The sequence below is a fragment of the Aulonocara sp. 'chitande type north' Nkhata Bay genome, linkage group LG16, assembly GCF_057382095.1.
Source record: "Aulonocara sp. 'chitande type north' Nkhata Bay isolate Kocher_YH1m ecotype deep benthic linkage group LG16, A_spYH_male_GT1.1, whole genome shotgun sequence".
Lineage (NCBI taxonomy): Eukaryota > Metazoa > Chordata > Actinopteri > Cichliformes > Cichlidae > Aulonocara > Aulonocara sp. 'chitande type north' Nkhata Bay.
In genome coordinates, this window is record NC_141359.1 from 24,288,948 (window position 1) to 24,311,122 (window position 22,175).

A 22,175-nucleotide genomic window follows, 5' to 3' on the forward strand; every position below is an offset into this window, starting at 1 on the left:
CCATTATCTATCAGCCTGCTCTGCATAGCTCTTAACTAGGACAATGTGGATCTCTTGTAATGCACCATATGAAAAAAATCCCTCCCTTAATCTATTTTTCTCCAGATAGACAAACCTTGATGCTGATTAATGGTAGTTAAACTCACAAGCACTCCGTCAATGAGATTGCAAGTAGATGGTAATGTATTAGAGTCATTAAATACGCATCATTCTTTTGGCATGAAATATGTTGACCCCAACCTGATTATATACATAATTAAAACTGCTCAACAGTTTCTGAGCACGGAGCTGCAGAGCAGAGAGGGAGCGAGCAGGTCGACAGGCAGGAGTCATAATGATGCACAGCAGCCACGTCACTTATTTGGGTCATTTGTCATTTCCACCCAGCATTATTTCAACGCATATAAATTGCACATTTTGTCAGTCACCAGTTTTGTCTTGGAGTGTTAGAGAGGGCTCAAAGTGCAATATATAAATTATATATACATATTTTATACATCTATTAAACTGTTACATGTAAATTGAAATCTCAAACAGCTCCAGTTAATATCAAATCTCTGCTGTGTAAATGTAAAAAGTTATAATACTCCAAAACTCACAGGAGTACATTCAACATAGTGAAATACCACTGAAGGGTTGAGCTGAATTTGAATTACCAAACTCTCACAATAGTAAAGGCCTGATGCAGTGGGGTCTATACCACGCTTGCTTCTCACTGCAATGCTGGGTCTTCTTGCTGTCATGACCAGAGAGCCGAGCAGCGACCCACAATGAGGCAAGATTGCTTGGACAGAAATCAATACCACCACGGAATGGGAATCAGGAGGCATTGATAGCAGTGCTGGGTCCTTATCGGTGTCCAGGCTACTCTAGCAGGTCACAACTGAGTGGAAAGCTATCCAGAAATCAGGACTGAGGCAAGAATACCCCCGACTGAAAATCACCCCCAGAGTGATCACAACGCTATCACCCCATCAAACACCGTGTCGCTCGCATGCTGTAATCCATCTTCTCCAAAACAATTCATTTGTCCTCTCTTTTCCTTCCTTGTGACAGAAAGGAACTAAGGCTCCACAGGCTGCGGGGAAGATCCACACAGACTTTGAGAGGGGCTTCATTATGGCGGAAGTAATGAAATTCCAGGATTTTAAAGAGGAAGGCAGCGAGAGTGCTGTCAAGGTGAGCAGTCAGGGTGCCAGAGGAGATGAGGGGAAGTCTCCTGTGATCAGTGGAGCTGACAGTCGCCACACAGCTCCTACTGAAAACTGCTCTTCACCTTTACTCAGGGGAAGAAATTACTGCACACACTCCAGCACCACTCCTGACAAGCCAGCTGATTCTGGCTCTAAACACTGCCATTCTGCTCCAGCTGTGCATATCTTTATCACAATGTGTCTTAACTGGCTGATGGTAGTTCTTGCTCGTGGCTCAGCGCAGTCGCTCCAAGGAAGCACTTCTTCACCTCACCAGGCATTGATCAGATCTACAGAGTGCGCTGTTAGCTTAGAGCTCTCTGTTACCAAATCCCCAAGCCACTGTAGGCATGTGACAGTGATATAAAGCGGCAAGTTAAATAAAGTGTGAAATTCCTTAAATAAGGACTGTTTCATGGTTTGCAGCACAGAAATGTGACTTGCATGTCTTCTGTTTTTATGGGCAGTGTTTGTTTTGACCTTTTTAACTGCACCTTGTGGACACACCTATCAAGTGTATTAAGTCATTTCACTGCTAAAGGCAACACAATACTTTTCTTTCCTGCTCCAAGTTGTACTTTGACATTGAAAATTTGTTTAAAATCTGCAAACTGCAATCAACTTATCGAATGCACACGGTTAATAATGAGTTCATCGACACTGTAGGATGCCTTTTAAATTAAAGGTGCACTTTTTTTCAATCCTTTATTTTCTTTAACGAGAAAAAAATCTACTTTTAAATCTCAGTTAATTAAAGCAGAAGTGACTCTGATTTTATGTGCAACACTTGTGCGAAGCAGCTGTAAGCCATGCTGTCGCAATCCCCCTATCACCACCATCAACTCCATGTGCCCACTTACAGACTCAACTAATGTAATTATGGTGGCACAAAGGGCCCACGGGGACCAGTGTGGAAAGGAAGCACAAAAAAAAAAAAAAACATTTAAATCTCCTTGCTATTCAAGTCCTTTTTAATAAATATTTGATATTTAATGCATCGGCAGTGTATTGTCCACACCCTCCATAAGCTGCAAAAAGAGAGCGAAATATGTAAGTCTCTGGGGGGTTTCGCCATTGTTATCAGAGGTTGAGATCTCAGTGTCAGGTCCTTACTGCATGCTCTCTTACTAATCCCTTTTTGAGCCTCAGAAGAACATGGAGCGTTTCTGACTGTGGCATTAAGGTCCATGCTATTTAATGCCAGTTGTGGGAATAGGCTGTCTGAATAGGGCCAGTGTACAGGGATATCACATTATTAGTAATCATATCTGCTTAAGCCAAGCTTGCTGCTCCAGATGGCTGCTTTCAAGTGCAAATGAACCAGTTAGACGTGTCTGGTTTAATACATACTCAGGAATCACAAATAGCCATTGATTTTTTTTCCTGTCTCCCTCTCCATCCAGTGTTTCTGGTGGTATTGAGCTTGGATTAAATGGTCTCCTGAGCCTTTAAAGGGACATTGATTCTTCTAATTAATTGTGCACTGTGCAGAACCAGAATGCATAAACCTGTCCGTATTAGCACTTCAAGTCAATTATTTTGAGTTTGCCGGGAAGGAGAACAAACACTTACTGTACACAAAAGAAATGTTAGAACTTATTTTGTTTCCTTGAGAAGTTTTATAGTGCTGTAATCAAAGACTTATTAACATTTTGTGCTTGTGCACATGAAACTGAAATGGGCAGAAGAGAGGATTATCACTCAGTGGGAATTCAGGCACCCCTCAAACAAAACATGCGTGCACTTGTGTGTGCGTGCGTGCGCCTGTGCAGGCGTGTGTGTGTGAGTGTGTATGCATGTGTAGATGAAGATTTGCAAGTGTAATTTTAGTTCAAGTTAAATCTTTTCTAATATTATTTAAATTATAAAGAGTTTTTAATCTGCTCGAGTTCATCCACATGACAGACTAGCTATTTCTTAGCATACAGCTTACAATCTTTTATATTATTTTAATGATTCTTTTTATTTTTTTAACCCCACAGGCAGCTGGTAAATACAGACAGCAGGGAAGAAACTACATCGTCGAGGATGGAGACATCATCTTTTTTAAATTCAACGCGCCGAACGCACCAAAGAAAAAGTGACGCAAGAACAATGCGTTTGTTTGCACAACTGACTGTCTTGTTGCCTTATATCTGGCCACTTTTACACTTTTTGTTTTCCATGCTGTAGGACTGAATCCCCCACTCGTGTGCCAAGGCACAGGTTCAGTAAACTCTGACAGCTTTGCTATTTAAGATCAGGATCGGCCCCCACTCCAAATTGTAGCAGCATTTGAAGGAGCATATTACTCTCCAGATACTTCATTAATCTCCATCACGGGTGCCAGCACTGACACAGCTGACAGCGGGGACAATGCCACCTGCTCCTCTCCCCCTTCTGCAGATAATGCATGTTTTACAGTAGCCCAGATGTCTACACTCAATAAAACATTTGACAAAACCAATCTGTGTGTGTTTTGGGATGTCTGTATTGAGTGGGAAGCTGCATGGGGATAGTGATAGCGGTCCTGCCGACCGCTGATTAGAGAATTAAAAGACACAGCTGACACTGACTGTAGCATAGAGGGGACAATTATAATTAAATCTGTTAACTGAAGCTGATTTTGGAAGGGCACATGCTGGATGCAGGTGTCTTGGCCAAAAGAAATGGTCACTTTAAATGATTATTTGCAAAGAGACTGAGTTAACCTTTCATTTATCATTTTTATGACATTATTGTATGATATTATACATGTGCTCTCTTTCACTATGCCACCAGCTTTTTGACTCTGTCCCTAAAAAAAAACAAAAAAAAAACAAAAAAAAAAAACCAAAAAAATAAGAATAGCACATTTTTTATGTTTAAAGTTTCCTACTCCCATCCTTGAACAACAAATACACATCTGCACACACACACAAAAATCCAAGAAATATTCATACAAGCCATATTTTTACAAAAATAAAAATAAAAACTCCAGCTTTTAGTATATTCTGTATGGTATGAAAATAGAAGTTGATACAATCCACAAGCACAACCAGAAAACGATTCCTGTTGTCTGAAGTAGTGTTTTTCTCACCCCCTATACTTTGTGTGTAAGTGTTTGTGAAGCGTTTATGCTGATGGAATTGTATGGCTGCAGCCGCAGTGCTCCAAAGTAAGATTGTATTCTCCGTGGGAGTCCGAACAAAGAGCTGCAGATCAGCAGTGCTTTGCTGAATATCTTGTAACCATTAAGACTGCGGAGAAAAAAATGGCTTTTTGATGGGAACAAAAAGATTGAATAAAAATGGTCATTTTTCAGAAAGAGTATTGCATATCCAAGTTTTTTGGATGGGATGTTTTATGGAGTGGAGCCTGTGCTCGCACTACAAAGCATAGTGTTTGTCATGGAAATAAGGTGGATTATAGTTTTCAGAGTTTGAGATCAGTGGCAAAATATAGGATAGTGTTTATTGTGGTTACTTAGAAAGAATGACGGATGACAACATGTGTATCAAATAACATTAAGCTTATTTTTCTTGGTAGCTTTACCATTAACCAGTGGTTTTAATCACTGAAATTTCTTGCAGCAGACCAAGAATGTTATTGCTACCAACACTTAGAGCTCTCGCGTACAGTATATGCTTTTACGACGGACTGCTTTGAGTTGACTGGTTTCTAAGTGAAACCATACAAATCCTCTGGAGAGCACAATGGGGGCTTGAGACTAAACTGTTTTTGCATTCTTCTCGGGGTGGTATTGGTGTTGGCCAACCTAAACCCAACACAGAAGATTATTCATCTGCTGCAGTTTTGAGGCTCGGGGATTGATGAGTTGTTCCCAGCGGTCTGGGTCATGGAGTATTTTGTTTTTCATAAAGTGACAATAAATCCTTTCAGGGCAAGTAATAAAGCTATTTAGAATCATGCAGATGCAGTATAGGAACAAAACACCAGACCGAAAAAGTCCTCAACATGCTGTTTCAGGATTTGATACCAATAATTTTGCTGTCACAGAAGAAGCAAGGATTCATGAATTATAAAGTCATTGGGTGTCCTGACATCATGGAACACATTATAAAATATATATATATATGCACAACCTCACAGTTAATAGCAAAAACAAACGCGTGTTAAAGTATCCGTAAACATTACCGGGTGACATAGGTAGGACTGTAAAAACTGCCCGGCAGGGCTCATGAAACGAGCCCAGAAATGTGACAGAATCTCTGCTGGTACAAATGTGCCGTCAGCACCATCAATCAAGTGGTGCCACTCTGCCCCGAGGCAAACCACAGTGGCATCAAACCAAGAAGGACACAGAGTGGAAAGCTCACTTTAAAACACACACCCAACAAAACAGACTGCGGCCTGCTGCTGTAAATCACACGGACACCAAAGAGCTTTGAAGATTTTTTTATTTACTTTTTTTAAACGGAATGTGTGAGTTATAACAAATAAACATATAAATAACTATGGCATTTTTCAGAGCAGTAACTACACACAAGGGATCGTGTTGGGAAATTCAATGGTTATTATAAACATGCTGTATCATATTATTACTGTGAGGAAATTATCTCTATTTTGGATAACAATAAAAATGTTGCCATGTTGTAATTGCTGCTATTGTGTGACTTCTCTGTGTGCCAAATGCCGTACGCTGAATGGAGGTAATACGGAAGCAGGATTGGACTTTAAGGGGGGAAAAAAAGTTTACATTCACATATGATACTTCATGCAAGCGTTTCCTCTCCTTCATGTTGAACTACCATGCTTTGATTTATTGCTCCCACAGTCAGGGTGATAAAACATTGTCCAACGTAGTGCTGAGTGAAAAGAATGCCATAAACAGCTGAGAGGAAGCTTAGAAAAGAGTATTTAAATCATAACCTCTGGAATTTAGTTTCTCTTTTTCTTTATTGTTGCCACATCACAAATCTCCTTTCTGTGCCATCATGGTCGCAGTCTTAATAACAAGTTAGGTGTTTAAACTATCACACAAAATGCAGCAAACCATCATTTAAACAATAAACGGCTACATCGTCTATGTAATGTCCAAGAAACGACTCCTGTGCATCTTCCCACCTTTACTGTTACGTGCTGCTCTAACTGCTGTGCATATATACTGGCCTCTTAATTACACACACCTGCAAAATCTATTGCAATTCAGAGCACCAGCTCTGAAACTATAATTAATAATAGTTTAAAATCCATAATTATAATCTTATAGTTGATATATAAAGGTGACAAGTAAAGGTGTTGCACTGGACTAGGTGTTTTGTGTCCTCTATTTTGTCATTACTGAGCATAATGCCAGGCATCATTTACTATGCAAAAATATGGAACTGCATTACAATTAATTGTGTAGCTGTAACTGTGGCCACCGAGTTTAACCTCCTGAGACGTTGTGTCTTCATATGGAAACGCTGCATTTTGGCTTTTCTGCTACTTATACTTCATTCTTCTCAATAAAATGTTTTTACTCTGTTAAACAATGGTGACTTTTCGGTTATGCTGTCAGGTTGAATCTACTCCACAATGACACATAATGTGTATCTGAGAAACTTATACCACGTTGCTGCACTCTGTGCTGCACCCTTGCTCCGCTGTTTACCGCACTGCTGGTTGTCTAGCTGCTGTTTATGTTTGTAAATGTATGTCTTTTCATACTTTCCACCTTTGTGCCTGCTGGTCGTTGTTTAACCTTTGCTTTTGTGCCATGCAATCTACTATCAAAGAACCGTCTATCCTTATATGTTTAAATAAAATTCATAGGTTCGATTGTGATCCCGAATGGGAAATGCATCCACACATCCTCTGTGTTGACAGGATGTTGAACTTCCACAATAAGAATATCATAAAAAGTTTTCTAGTAGCTACGTTTGACCTCAGCCCTCATTGTATAAAGCGCCTCTGACAAAGAACGGTATGATTGTTCCTGTCTCAGGTGCTTCATAGTTGTGTCTGACACACATTTGATATTCCATCCACACTTCTTCATTCTGCACCAGTTTCAATTTTTTCTCTCTGGACCCATTTACAGTGCCCCCAGTAGGGCAGTTTCTCTCCGTGGGGTCACTCTCTCTTGGACTGGCCTTCATGAAAACAACTGTCAATATGTTAATACGAAACACTCAGAGCCATTGTGGACTCACTCAGTTATCTTTCTTATTTCTACTATGTGCCACATAAGCAATGTCCACTCCTAGAAGCTGCTGCAGAGAAGTTTTTGCATTGCAACAGACTGCTTTGCTTTTATAGACTTTCAACTATAATTTCATAGAGTTTATTAATAAAACATTGCATTTGCATAGTATTTTAAAGGTCCTAGTTAAAAGGTCATTTCTGCCCATGCTACACTGAACTTTTACAGACAAAATGAAACGTCCACTGGGTAACTGCTCTGCAGATTTCAGATTCATCTCATGAGGTGCATACAAGATCTGTCAATACAATCTAATTTCCTTTGTTTGTAGCTATGGCTCTAGAGAATACTCACAGGTTTAAAGACAAACACAAGAGCAGTAACCTGCCTCTTGTAGGCCACTGCATCCACCAGAGTGTTGCATTTGTGTTGTTTTTAGGATATTTGACTCTTCCCTTTAACTTCGAGGTCTGTAGAAATTGTTGATACGTTTCCAAGGACTCCTGGAGTAAGACAGACGTAGCTGCAAGGTTTTTCTAAAGCTGTTTCCATTGGCCTGTGTTTACCTGACATTTGGATTGACAGCAGAGTGATTGGAAATATCCACCATTCACTGCCGTGAGCTCCTGAGTGCACGGAAAGTGCTTTTGTAGTCTGGCTGTAATGGGCCAAGTTTGAATTGAAGGTTGGGAGAAATAGCCTCACTGCAGTCGCGCACTGTGAGGAACTGACACACCACAAATAATACTGAGAAGTGGGGTCCTGATAGCATCACAGCCACAGAGCAGATACAATAGCATGCAGACTCTCATTTCAATGCACTTTCACAATGTTGTAATACGCACAATCAGACGGAGGGGAAGAAATCCAGTCAAATACAACCTCAGATTCTGTCTCAAATGTGTTTTATCCCCAAGTAAATGACACAAAAACTTCCTATTTCCATATGCATCGTGGGAGAATTCAGAATCGGAATTTCACATATCATCGCCTTAAAGAGTAGAGTAAATCTCTTCCCTAAATTTTAAAATATGTATAAGCTAATCTAGCATTCTGACTCAGTACAAACCATCAGTTGTATTAGTTCAGTCCCAGCAGGCCACTAACTGAGTTTTTAGTCAAAATCCACCCTTTTGTTACTTTGCATGATGAGAAATTAAAAACCTTGTACACACAAAAATATTATATTCCTAAGTTATGGCACCAGCAAAGATAATAGTGGTTTGGTCGATTAAATTAGAGTCACTTTTTGATTGATTAACATTTTGATACTTGTGTTGTTCATCTTTTATTTCCATGGGTCCTTATATGTGTGTATGTGCATAAATGTGTGAGCAGGGAAATATTTGTCTGTGTGCTTTGCTGACTGATTTTAACTGCATCTTACTGTTTTTTATCTGCCCGGAAACTGCAGATGGAAATTAACTGGTAGCTAAATCGGATACAAACCATGCGATTCGTGTATTTTGTACATGGTCGCTGAAACTAATGAAAAGAAACCCAAACACCTGATATTTGCATTAGCTCGATTGCTTCTAAATGTGTGACTTCACAGCAGCCATCTCTAATGTTTTCTTGCAAAATGGTAGGCTGATCTGCAGGACCTGTGGTCCCATGATCTGTGACAAATGACAGAACATTAGCCACATTGGGACGTAACAAATATGGTTTTAGTACACCCTTTTTAAGCAACTTTATAAAATCTTCCTTCTTTAACAGGGAGAGGAATATTGCAAGTTTCACTTCACTACATTTGTCAAACAGTTGTAGTTACTTTTCAGATTACAGTTTGTAATATTTTATCTGTGTCCCATTTCTTTTTAATAAGAGGTGAACTTGCTGGTGTGTTTCCGGTCATTGTCCTGTTGCATAACCCAAGTGTATTGTACTTCATGGCACAAACTGATGGTTGGAAATTCTCCTTCCGGATTTTCTGGTAGAGAGCAAAATTCATGGTTCCATCAATTACGACAAGTGTTCCAGGTCCTGAAACTGCAAAGCAGCCCCAGACCATCGTATTACCACCACCGTGTGTGACTGCTTTTTACGGAAGCGTAGAGCTGCCACCCAGGCAATAGAAAAATACAGCTATATCACAATATAACTTGAAAACTTTATTGTTCTAACAATATACTTTTCATGTTAGTACAATATACTTTTCACATTTGAACAACATAATATCACGTATTACAATGTACATAATTATCACGTTATAACAAAAAAAACTTTCACGTTCTTACAATATAAATATAATGTGAATAACATGAATGTGATAATTATGTCAATTGTAATAACGTGATTTTATGTTGTTGAAACGTGAAAAGTATATGGTTAGAACAATAAACTTTTCGCGTTATAACGTGATATAGCTCTATTTTTCTTTTGCCTGGGTGGCAGCTCTACGCTTCCGTAGCTTTTATCAAATGCTATGTTAGATTTACGCCATGTGTAACAGGACACAAACCTTCCAAAAATGTCAACTTTTGTAATGTCAGTCCCTAGAATATGTTCCCAAAATTGCCTTGAGGAGCATCAAGATGTTTTTTTGGCAAATGTGAAACAAGTCTTCGTGGTTTTCTCCTTGAAACTTTCAGATAAATACCATTTTTGCCCAGTCTCCCTCTTATTGTTGAACACTGAAGTTGACCTGACTCAGGCAAGTCAGGTTTGCTGTCCTTCAGATGTTGTTCTAGGTTCTTTTGTGACCTCCTGTATGAGTCACCAATGCGATTTTAGAGTAATTTCCTGGAAAGGTTCACCACTGTTCCAAGGTTTCTGAGTTTGTGGATAGTGGTTGTAACCGTGGTTCTCAAGAGTCGCAAAGTCTTAGGCTTTGCATAGATGTCAATTACTTTGTTTAGATTGCGGCATGGTGTGTTGCTTTTTTGAGATATTTTTGCCTACTACTCACAGTACTTAAAGTAAAGGATATGAATACTCACTATTGATCACTGATGAACAGGTGATCTGGTGGAGAACAGCTGTAGGTGGCAGACAGAGCTCTTGAACTATAGTTAAGATCATACAGAGAGCGTGACTGCCATGCTTTGGACTAAAACAGGGTTAACAACAATGTAAATACAACCCTCAGTGCCACCAACACAGTCCAGCTGAAAATGCATACCAAACAGGAAAAGAAGCCAACAAAGGATGACTGACGTGTCGGCTGACAAATAATAACAAGGTAAAACAAACCAGCAGCCAATCATTTTATGTGGAACGGCGGGATTTCCTGTATGTGACGCAAATGCTCCCAGTCAACAGCGGAGGCCCCACCCTTTGTGTTACCTACCGCCCGTCAATCAAAATAGAAAAAATCAGACACTTATCACTAATTTCCACGCGTATACAATCGGTGTAATCTGTTGATCATGTCCGGTGGCTTGTGACTATCAAGACTCTCCGTTTTAGGACAAGTCACGCAATGACTGGTACGTAATATCCATTATTTTTCACCCACGCATGCTAACGAGCTATCTCGGGCATCCTCTGGCTAAATTAGCTCGCTAGCAGGCTAGTGGGGATTCTCGATGGTGATAGTGCTAATCATCGCCGGCTAAGTTGGCAGCAGCGGCTAACGCAGGGCTCGATAGCTTAGCTGTCTAGATTAGCTTGTGTAGGACACATCACTGTTTAGCCTTCATTTAACTAATCAGTGCTACAGCCCCGTTAAATGGAGGTTTGTGATATTAGTAACAGCGGATGTAGTTGTCGGTTTAGTGGCTAACTGTACTTTAACGTGGGTGTGAGTCACAGGTTTGTTTAGCTAACGTTAGCTTCGGCTGTTCCCACAGTAAATGTTTTTCACTTCACAGCCCCAGAACAGCCAATGAAAGCGGATGATATGGCTGCCTTAGACGTGGACAGCAGTAAGAGCGACTTTTTGCAGCAGGAGGAAGGCAGGGGCAATCAGGTAAGATTTTTCTACTGTATCGTGGTTCTCGTCATAGGTCTTGCCTGCGGTTTTAGTAACAAGAGAGTTTGCATTACATATTTGAAACCAGGTGGGGGTTATTATTGTACCCTGATTTGAACTTCTCAAGCAACACTTCCTCCCAAGCTGCTTACAAATCCCGCCTCCTTCGCTAGATTTGATGGGACAGACTCCATTCAGACCCAAGCCTTATTTTTTAGGTGGTGTCCACGGTTTTGTCTGAGGGGCACTGAACAAGACAGCCATTTAACCAGTACATTCACTTCTTAGCATCAGTCACATTTTCTGTGCGGTTCAGACTGATGTCCACACACTTTATTCCTTTTAAACCTGCCCCTTTTGAGCCAGAGACTTGGTCATCACCCTTCGACCTGCTAGACATGCTGACCCAACCTACACTGAGGTTGGGTCACTATATTCAGAGGTGGACAGCAGTACTGTCTGATGTAGTGAGCCAGCACCTCTGCTATATCTGATTCTATTTTAGCAGAAGGAAAGGTTTTGGTCACACCTGAGCAAAACTGTTGGTTGGACAGTAAATAAGCAGGTTCGGGTTACTTCATTTGTCCTCTTAGGTAGATTTGGTCGGCAGTAGTCAGTTACCCATCCCTACATGTGTATTTTCAATACAAACAACAGATAATCGTAGAAAAGATTAGGGGGGGGGAATTTGTATCAAAGCTATGATTTGTTTATGTGACTAATAGCTGCTGGAACAAAGCTGCTCTTTAGGCCTGAAACCTTCGTCTAGAAGGAGGAAACTGAAACACGATATGCAAAGGGTGCAAGTCGTTGAGTAAAACTAAACCAACCAACCAGCGTAACCATCGTGTGTACTGGGATGTTGGGTTCAGCTGTGGCTCACCAATCAGGCTCTTAGACCATTTAACAGTTTGAGTTCTTTACGACTCAATATCCAAACCATAGCATCAGGGTACGGGCTAAAACAGAGCCAATAAAAGCACAATCAAATTATGGTTTTATCGTTGTGGAAGTGAGCAAGCCATCTCAAACATGACAGGCTCTGGTGCCCTTTTTTACAAACAGCTCCACCATTTGCTTCAAAGTCCAGCTTTGAATCAATAAACAGACATTTGTTTGACGTATTTGTAGTTATAAACTGAATTAAGTAAACTAAATACTCCCTAATTCACAATGGGTCACGCCACTTGTTTTATTTGACAGGGATTTGTTTTGGTTTGGTTTAGACCTATGCCCTTCCTGATTCCTGAAAAGGATTTGTACCCATTTTACCCATGGCTCACTGATATATCATGGCAGGCTCATAGTCTATAGTATAATATTGCAATGTACACAGTCAGACAGAGGAAACTGATACCAATTCTGTGTCAATGTCTTTTATTCGCAAAGTTAATAATACAAAAACATCTTATTCCCATATTCATCATGGGAGAATTCAACATCAGGATTTTACTTATCATTACCTTGATGAGCAGAGTCAATCTCTTTTTCCTGCTCCATGTAAGCCATCAGTTATACTAATGCTAACTCAGTTTTTATTCCATTTCATGCCTTTTGTTATTTTTCCAAGCTGAAAAATAAATTCCACGATTCCTGAGTTTTGATATAAGAACTGGTACTGGGGAAGAAGATGTTGGTTTGGTGTATTAAATGGCAAAATAATTATCTGCTTAATAATTTTAAACATAAGATACACTGGCAACATCTGCACATTTATTAAAACAATTGATCAACATGACAAATAAAGGGACATGAGATGTATTTAGTTAGATAATATTTTTAATTCATAAATGAGCTCGAGCAGTGGCAGATTATCTAAAAGGCTATTTTAATACCTCTCCTTTTACTGTAGCCTAATGTAAGGGTAGTTTGATCACATTTAGCATAATGGTTGTCTTTTTGTAAGTCATTGCAAATTCACCTTCACAGCCCAAGGTCAAGTTAAAGTGTTTAGGAAACAAGGTTTGTTTTTTTTAAACTATTCCTGTGTTAAACTAAGGTTGACTATAGCTTCTGTTTTACAACGGGATAAAGACAGGCCGTCCATTTTTTCAATGTAGTTTTCAGTCTCTCATCTTAGCCTGTTGTTTTACACTTTAATCTGTTGTTAATGAAACTTCAACATCAATCAATCAGAGAAAAAGCTCTCCAACACCTTAAGATGAGCTGATAGACATTAGTTTTAATAAGCTTTAGTGTTTTAATTTTTCTGTAAATGTCTGTTTAATTTACTTCCATCACTCGGTCAGGATTTCAGGTTCTTGTTTTGTTAGGTCAGTACTGAAGACTTAACTGAAATAGACATACAAGCCTGCATGTATTTTTGTTGCTCAATTTCATTTATTCTTTGATGATATCAGTATGAGCTCTGAAATTTGTGTCTGTGAAGTAAGTTTGCAGTTTTTGTTTTTCATATTTTCATAAGAGAAAGTTGTTTCGCTATGTTCGGTTTCTGTTTCTAGCTGGTCCGAGGTTATTGATGTATTATGCATAGTATTGCTCAATATTTCTTTTATTAAAAACAAATGTGACCAAAACACTGCTGAGAATCAGCCATGTCTGCTTGAAGCAAGGCGTGCACCAATTCCATGCATTCACTTTAAAAACAAATCCAGCAGAGACAATGTATTATAAATACAACCTCAGCTCGTTACAGCTCAGATGAGAAAATCTCATATAAGAGATGTTTGATGCAGTCAACACAAACAACGACATGCCCATTCACTCAATTGAACTGTAGTGGAAAAACCTGGCGTGGATCAAACAATGAAATAAGACAACCAAGTACAGTTAGGTGTAGGGATGGGTATTGATAAGATTTTAACGATTCCGATTCCATTTTCGATTCTGTTTAATGATTCGATTCTTTATTGATTCTCTTATCGATTCTTCTTTTTAAAAAAGGAGAACACTAAAGTCGATTAGCTTAGAACTGTGTTTTATATCTTCTCTTTGAACAAGATAGAAATTTCGGAGTAACATGGCCTTACAAACCCAACAGTGAGATCTTAAGAGATCCACAGCCTACGGCTCTTCAATGGGGTGTCACAGGGTCCCCAGGAAAAAAAATGTAAATGTAAAATAATAAAATAAATATTCTCCTGTAGCAATAACAAAGTTTAACATAAATTATTCTGTAGCAATTACACAAGAATATCCAGTAATGTCCCTGCCTACAATTAAACACATTCACTTACCAAAGTGAAATCGGGGCATCTGCTGTGGCAAATGGGTGCAAACCTTTGACCACAAACTTAGTCACTGCTCGGTGACATTCGTCTATCCTGGCCTGAAAGGAGACGCTACCGGTAGACTGCAGCGAGAACTGCCAGCATCTGAGCCAGCCAGACTCTGTCTGTCTCATCATGGTCACCTAAATGCACAGTAATGGCAGGTTTTGTAATAAGGCAGATCGCGCTAACATAATATGCACTGTTAGTTGATTATTTACCTGCCGCATTAACGGGAGAGGACGTGCAGAGGACGTGTTGCCACTGCTGCTGGGTTGAGATTCACGAGTCCGGAGCGGAATTAAAAACACGACATTCATTTATGGTCATCGCGTGTTTTGTGAGCAAATGCTTTTGCATATTCGTAGTGTTTCCTCCCTTAAATGAAATATCTACTTTGCAAGTATTGCAAGTTGCCCTGTTGTCATCCGTTCTCGTAAAGTATAACCAAACTTTTGAGCATTTGAGCCGCTTACGCACCGTGTTTCCGGCCAGGTAAGCGACGCTCCGCAACGTGGTGACGTCATTCGGGGCGACTGGAATCGATAAGAGAATCGTTTGCAAAAATGGCAAATAATTCCAAGGAATTGAAACAGTGAGAACCGGTTCTCAACAAGAACCGGGTTTCGATACCCATCCCTAGTTAGGTGTGTTGTCCATATAGCATCGATGCAGGACACTGATAACATTGGGTAGATTGACTAGCGCTTGCATCTTCGAGGTTTGTGGTTCGACTCTCCTAGTCAGCTGTGTTCTCCCTGTGCCTGTGTGGGTTTCCTACACATGTGTCAGCTTCAGTCTTCTTAGGTAATCAGTGATTCTAAATTGGCGGTGGATGTGAGGGAAATAAAGTGCTTGAAGTGTTGTATGAATGTAGAGAGCTTTGAGTGGTCACTAAGACTAGAAAAGTAATAGTTAGATGCCAGTATATCATCTATTATTGGAGTCAATGCTACAGTGCTAATAAAAGACAAAGGGAATCAGCTTAGTTACATTAGCATGAATAGGAATGGCAGACAGACCTCTAAATTTCAGCCAAACAAAAGAATTTTGGTCATTTAGCAAATGCAGGTTTTTATTTTCATACAGTCATCTTTGTACCTTAAAAGATGAATATAACTAGAGTTCTGAATCTACTTTTTAAATGTGTTTTATTTTATGTGATTTGTTTTCTTTCTCAGATCTCACATCCATCTACGCAGCTTACTGGGACAGAGAAATGGGAGGTGTTAACCCCCACAACAGCAGCAAAAGATGAGTCTGGAATAGTACAGATCCAAAGTCAAGGGATATTAACGTCAAATGGGCAGTATGTTCTTCCTATCCAGAACTTACAGGGCCAGCCAATCTTTGTGACGTCAGGAACGGACGACTCCTCTGCCAATTCAGTGCCTAACATTCAGTACCAAGTAATTCCTCAGATTCAAACAGCAGATGGACAGCTGAGCTTCTCCACGGCCAGTGTGGAAGGACCAACCCTGACTCAGGATGCTACGGGACACATTCAGATCTTGCCTGATGGTAGCCAGAGTCTCAGTGTGACATCAACTGCAAACATCCTTAACAACAACCAGAACCTCATTTCACAGACTGCTAACATCCAGCAGATCCAGGGGGTTTCTATTGGCAGCTCCACCTTCAACAACCAGGGCCAGGTTGTTACTAATGTGCCTGTGGGTTTGCCCGGGAACATTACCTTTGTTCCTGTTAACAGCGTAGACTTGGACTCCCTTGGCTTGTCTGGTGCTCAAACTATAGCAACAGGGGTCACTGCTGATGGCCAGCTAATTATGACAAGTCAGCCTGTGGATGGCTCTGAGAGTCTGGCTAAGACAGATGACCACCTCTCACAGACACTACCAGTAAATGACTCGAATGCAAATCCTGAGATATTTGTGCCAACGTCTTCCTCTCTACACGTTACAGCAAGCGAAGCAGGTCTGCTAACCCAGAACACTTCATTACCATCAGTGGCTACGGAGCAAGCCAACTCAAGTTCTGGTCTCCAAGAAGGCTTCGTCCAGCAAAATCAGGAGCTAAATGTCCATGCGTCATCAGCTCAGCCAATCATCCAGCTGCAGCAGGTTCCTGTTCAGACCACCAACGGACAGGTGGTGCAGTCAGTGGCGGCAGGTGGGCAGAGTCTGCAAAATGTGCAACTGATCAACCCGGGAACCTTCATCATCCAAGCTCAGACAGTTACGCCATCAGGTCAGATACAGTGGCAGACCTTTCAAGTGCAAGGAGTGCAGAACCTCCAGAATCTCCAGCTGCCCACCACACCGCCCCAGCAGATAACTCTTGCTCCAGTCCAGACCCTGTCCCTGGGTAACATCAGCACAGGACAGATCCCCAACCTGCAGACAGTCACAGTCAATTCAGTGGCCCAGCAGGAAGGAGACACCGATCACCCTGCAGGTATAGTAGCTCTTCATATTGTCACAATACACTCGGGAGAAGAAAGATTTTGACCAATTTGTCCTTTTGTGGCATCTGTACATGTACCTTATTGGTATTTATCTCCTTTTTATGTTAGCTTAAATGCATCTTTTCAGAGTGGGACAAATTAGACCTTTGCTGTTGTTATTAGTGCGTGAACTTTTTTGCTCTCTGACAATTTTTAATGTAGTCGAACCCACCTACGAGTAAAGGTCTAATCAGCAATGGAACTTAAAACACATGTTAGACTGTCCGAGGCTCTTTTTAAAGGTTTTAAAGTCAAAATGCTCTTTCATTATTTTACATCCCATAATTATATTCTAATTCTCTTTAAGTTTCTTGCATATTTACTTTTAAATCTAGCCCGTTTAGCAGCTTTCCAGAAAGGTCTTCCATGTGCAAATTACTTGTAAATTGCTATAATGTATTCAGTTACTAATTATACTAATGCAATGAAGGTCAGTGGAATTTGTTCTTGGTGCTCGGAGTAGACAATCCAGTGACGTCTTTGTATTTGTTTTACTTATTTATTCATAATATATTTATATAATAATCCATGTAACTTTTAGATTATGAGTTGTTGCTTAAAAGCACACTTGGAAATATCAACGTTGGTAATGGCTGGATTCCATTTAGATGCTTTTGTTTCAAGATCCTAAAGTTGTGCACGTGAAACATCGTCGTGTTTATGGGGACACAGGAATAACATTAAACAATTACACCAGTGCGTTTTCTCCAATGACCGCTCTGGTCCATATTGACATGATAGCATCCAACAGTTTCGGCAGATTTCACATCATAATGTGAATTTTCCATTCCCAGAGGTGCTGTATTGGGCTGAGATCTGGTGACTTGTGTAGGACATTTGAGTACCAAGAGCTCATTGTCATGTTCAAGAAACCGGTTTGAGATTAGCAAATTATCCTGGACGTAGTCAGCAAAAATCCTCCTGTAGGGTGTGGTGTTTAAACAATGCTCAGTTGGTACAACGTGGCCCAAAGTGTGCCAAGAAAATATGGCCCACACCATTACACCAGCAGCAGCAGCCTGAACTTTTAATACAAGGCGGTCTGCATGCCTAAATGCACTGATTTGCCCCCATGTGTTTCCATTAAAGAGCAGTTAAACAGGTGGACCTAATAAAGTGGCCAGTGAACGTAGTCTGCTTAGTCTCATCAACACTCATTGTTTACGTCCTCAAAACGTCTTTGTGTTTCAACTTTATATGTAATTATTGCTGTCATAACATTGTGATGAAATTTCTGATTGTAGCAAAGTCCATCCACCCATTTTCTGTCACTCATGTGGGCCAAAAAGTCCACAGGGTACGCTTAATTAGTCATCAGAATTCTCACTGATACATTAAGTCTGCTGCCTTGCTGTCAATCACACACAGTTACAAAGCAGCTCTCACTGTTCAGGCTTTTTGGCCAGTTATAACTGAAGACTGTTAATATTAATTTTTAGATATTCAGATCAAGGAAGAGCCAGACTCTGGAGAATGGCAGCTTAGCACTGATTCTACCCTGAACACGAGCGATCTGTCCCACCTCCGAGTCAGACTGGTGGATGAGGAGGATCAGCTTGGCCAAGAGGGCAAGAGGCTGCGCAGAGTGGCATGTACCTGCCCTAATTGCAGAGAGTCGGGTGGCAGGTGAGTAATCTTGACCTTTGTTTCTTTTGTTTCTCTCATCTATGTATCAGTATCTTTAATGTCAGTGCCTGTGTTTCGCAGAGGATCTAGCATGGGGAAAAAGAAGCAGCACATCTGCCACATCGCGGGCTGTGGGAAAGTATACGGAAAGACATCGCACCTGCGAGCACACCTGCGCTGGCATTCAGGGGAGCGACCTTTTGTTTGCAGCTGGATGTTCTGTGGGAAGAGGTTCACACGCAGCGATGAGCTGCAGAGGCACAGGAGAACACACACAGGTGCCCTTTTTTTTGCTCCCTTGATGTTTGCACATCAGGAAAACATCCATAAAATCAGTAAAATGTGTTAATTTGTGCCCTGCAAAGCGTGAGTCACCTAAGAAATAACAGCGTTTGTCCCCCTCTGGATTTAAAATGTCAGGTTTGCGTATGTATGTACATATATGTACTTGTGTGTGTAGATATATATGTATGTATATGTATGTGTGTCTGTTACTTGTAGTTATTACTGCCTGTTACCTGTGGTAATGCAATTTATGATTTATATATTCTGTATTCAGTTATGAAGGCTCTAATTGTTGGTTGCGAGCTGCCGCTTAGATGCTTGTATCTGCCCGGGGCTGTTGATGGGTCTGTATGCAATGATGGGCGTAGCTGCGGGAAGTTTATTGTTTTTTTTTGTTGATGAGTGAGTATAGGGGTGGGATTTAATAAGTTTTCTTCGTCCCACTCCTTTTTCAGGCAAGTTTTGTTTTTTGTTTTGTGTATTTTATGTTCAATATAGGTATTTGTTGTGCCTGAAAATGAATAAAAAAAAAAAAAAAGGTTAGGATTGAAGACCATTGTGAGAAAAACACACATAGCTAGATTCACTGGCTTGGAGGGAATCTTAAAATGTGCTTTAAACAGTTTGTCCTGCAGTTGAAGGATCTGTTAACAACAGTGAAACTTTACAACAATAGTGAGCTGAATGTTTATTGTTTTGATTTTTAGTCATGATTCATGAAATGCAGGAAGTATGAGTGTATGTATGAGAATTCCAGATAAATCTACTGCCACAACGTTAATGGCGGGACAGACCTTTGATAGCAATATCACCACTTGGTCATACTGTTATCTTTGCATATCGCTGGCAGAGCGAGGCCTCTGACAAGACGGGCTAAAGTAGCCTTTTATTACGCTGTCAGCTGCAGGATATGAACAGTTAGCATTCACAGTTAACATTTCAAGAGGATGTTCGATGATTGTAGGCTTCTAATTGGTAATAATTGTAATCAGCTGTATAGCGTCAATTTGTCATTTCTGTCAGTGACAGACTGGCTTTAGGAAACTAATTCAGATTAAACATTGGACCCAGGTCATACAGCGTTCAGTAACAGCACACAATAAAACTATTAAGAATGTGCATGTCGCTGGCAGTTCTGCCTTTTGTTATTTTTGTGTGTTCCATCTATTCATGGATCAATCAATTTGAACTTTGCTTGGCACTTTTTTTTTTTAACTTCTTGTGATCTGGTGATAGACGACATGCTTAACCCTCTCCAAATGAATTCAGCATCAAACTATCTTTGAAACTGTTTCCTCTCTCTCTCTCTGGCAGGAGAGAAGAAGTTTGTCTGCCCAGAATGTTCCAAGCGCTTCATGCGGAGCGACCACCTGGCGAAGCACATTAAAACTCATCAGAACAAAAAAGGCGTGAACTCTGGCAGCGCCGTGGTGGCCTCGATGGAATCCGCAGGGTCCTCAGACAGTATCATCACCACGGCAGGCACCACCCTCATCCTCACCAACATCCAGCAGGGCTCCAGCAACGCCCAGGACATCCTAGCCAACGCAGAGATCCCACTCCAGCTCGTCGCCACAGTAGCGGCCAGCGAAGTCATGGAGTGATTTACACTCCGCTTATGAACTTCTGCGACCTCCCTCATACTGTATACTCCTACCTGCATTTTTATTCACGTTTTGAAGGAAAAAACTAAAATTATAAATATATAAATATATATATTTTAACACAGAAATAGTCAGTCCGTGTCCATCCTCAGCGCATACTGAGAGAAAACAAGCAAAGGTGGAAAAAGACATTGCAGTAAACACACAAGGAAATGCCTTATTTTGTACAATATTGTGTAGTTGAAAAATGTAGGATTCCACTTTCTTTTAAAATTTACTTATTTGTTAATAATGTGATTTTCATGAAAATGATTGGTAAGTTGAGCAGTTTCTTCTCTCCTCACCTTTTGTTGATGGTGTATTTTGATGATGTCCTTCATAATAGGCAAGCCCCCCCCCCCCCCCCCCCCAATATTCCTGTGTGCAAAGACTAAATCTCACAGCAGAGCTAATTTTATCCAGCTGAAACAAAGTTATTGTTTATGCCCATGCAAATTTTACATTTTTTAAATTATTATTGTTATTATTATGCATTCTTGTTTCCTTCCAGTCTGCTTGCAAAGCCCTCCTTCCTCCCTTTTTAATGAGTTTCCTTAAGCCTGCTACATTTTGCAGGTGAAAATGGAAAAACAATCAAATTTTTTTGTATTTTAATTCCTCTTAACATTTACTCTTGATATGATACACATTATTTGCATATGAAATATTTTGACTGAAGAGCCATTTATATTGGGCTTTACATAAACGACGCGTTTGCGCCATTGAAGGTTCAGAACATTTCAAATGGCTCCATTATATGTAATTCATGTGTTTTTTGGGGGGGTTTGTAGAAAAAAGAAAAAAAAATCCTTTTTGGAGGATTTCCAAATGAAAATATGTTGTAATATTAAGAAAAAAAAGCCATTTTTCTGGAGGTAATTGCCAAATTGAAAACCAAACTCAGGGTGACTCGTGACTGTGTGATGTAAGTAAAGGTAAATTACCCCTGTAGCTTCTCGGGCCATAGCGGGTTGTTGTGGGAACATTTGTTTTTGTTTTTGATGGACGGAAAAGCTGAGGCCAATGAAGCTGTCATCATGTTACCTATTTGATCCTATCATGTCAGCTGTGCTTTATATTATAATTTCTCTTTTCATAGCACCCACCTGTTCATGTTAGGAAGTTTTCACCAGGATCTGGCTCTATCGGTCCTATCGCGCACTTGAAAAATGTCTGTATTACTAAAAAGTGGTACTCTTTTAAACGTCACTGCTCTCAACACTTTAATCTTGTTCAGATTTTGTATAAAAATATTTTGTATGTTTCCCAGCAAACTGTCTGTTATACCCACTGTCAGTAAATGTGCATTGCTTTTTTTTTTTTTCTTCTCGTGTTGTATTTCTTTATCTGCATGTTACATTCCCCTGTAGTGGGTTATCCATTTATGTCTCTTATTTCTTTCTTCTACTGCCACCTCCCAAACTGCTTAACTATTAAATTGAATACACATACACACTGAACATTAAATTTACTTGTTTCATATTTATTCTTTAGTTTTTTCCCCTATTTTGAGACCTTCCTCTTCAAGAGAGATTAAAATGCCATCTGAGTCAAATAGCAAGAAACGCATGAAGAAGAATCTTCATATTCTGTGCTAAACACTGAAGGTTTATCCTCACTCCAGTCTTCTGTATAAATATGTCAATATAGCATCAATATAAATGTTTCTGTTATACTTGAATGCTCTTTATTTTTTGATTTCTTCATTT

At 40.1% G+C, this 22,175-nt stretch overlaps 2 protein-coding genes across 5 annotated transcripts in view; both read left to right on the top strand.

Annotated features, from left to right (window-relative positions):
- LOC147311581 (obg-like ATPase 1) overlaps positions 1 to 4,369 on the top strand; it is a 49,262-nt gene extending 44,893 nt beyond the window's left edge. The window contains exons 10-11 of one of the 4 annotated variants that reach the window (XM_086266723.1): positions 1,057 to 1,179; positions 3,176 to 4,369. In XM_086266723.1, the coding sequence (XP_086122849.1) occupies positions 1,057 to 1,179; positions 3,176 to 3,277 (225 nt within the window). In that variant the 3' untranslated portion in view covers positions 3,278 to 4,369. Of the gene's footprint in view, positions 1 to 1,056; positions 2,210 to 3,175 lie in introns of those variants that run through there. The other 3 variants (XM_086266724.1, XM_086266725.1, XM_086266722.1) reach the window with 3 other exon arrangements.
- A 6,188-nt stretch (positions 4,370 to 10,557) lies between these two features.
- On the top strand, positions 10,558 to 21,926 carry sp3a (sp3a transcription factor). The gene is made up of 6 exons (XM_086266932.1): positions 10,558 to 10,730; positions 11,115 to 11,212; positions 15,627 to 16,863; positions 18,352 to 18,538; positions 18,620 to 18,816; positions 20,138 to 21,926. The coding sequence occupies exons 1-6, from the start codon at positions 10,724 to 10,726 to the stop codon at positions 20,425 to 20,427; spliced, it is 2,016 nt and encodes a 671-aa protein (XP_086123058.1). The 5' UTR covers positions 10,558 to 10,723; the 3' UTR covers positions 20,428 to 21,926.
- The last annotated feature ends 249 nt before the right edge of the window (positions 21,927 to 22,175 follow it).

Coding starts and splice junctions, on each gene's coding strand:
- sp3a (XM_086266932.1), top strand. Junction 16,864..18,351: donor AGACACCGATCACCCTGCAG/GTATAGTAGCTC, acceptor ATTAATTTTTAG/ATATTCAGATCAAGGAAGAG. Junction 18,817..20,137: donor GCACAGGAGAACACACACAG/GTGCCCTTTTTT, acceptor TCTCTCTGGCAG/GAGAGAAGAAGTTTGTCTGC.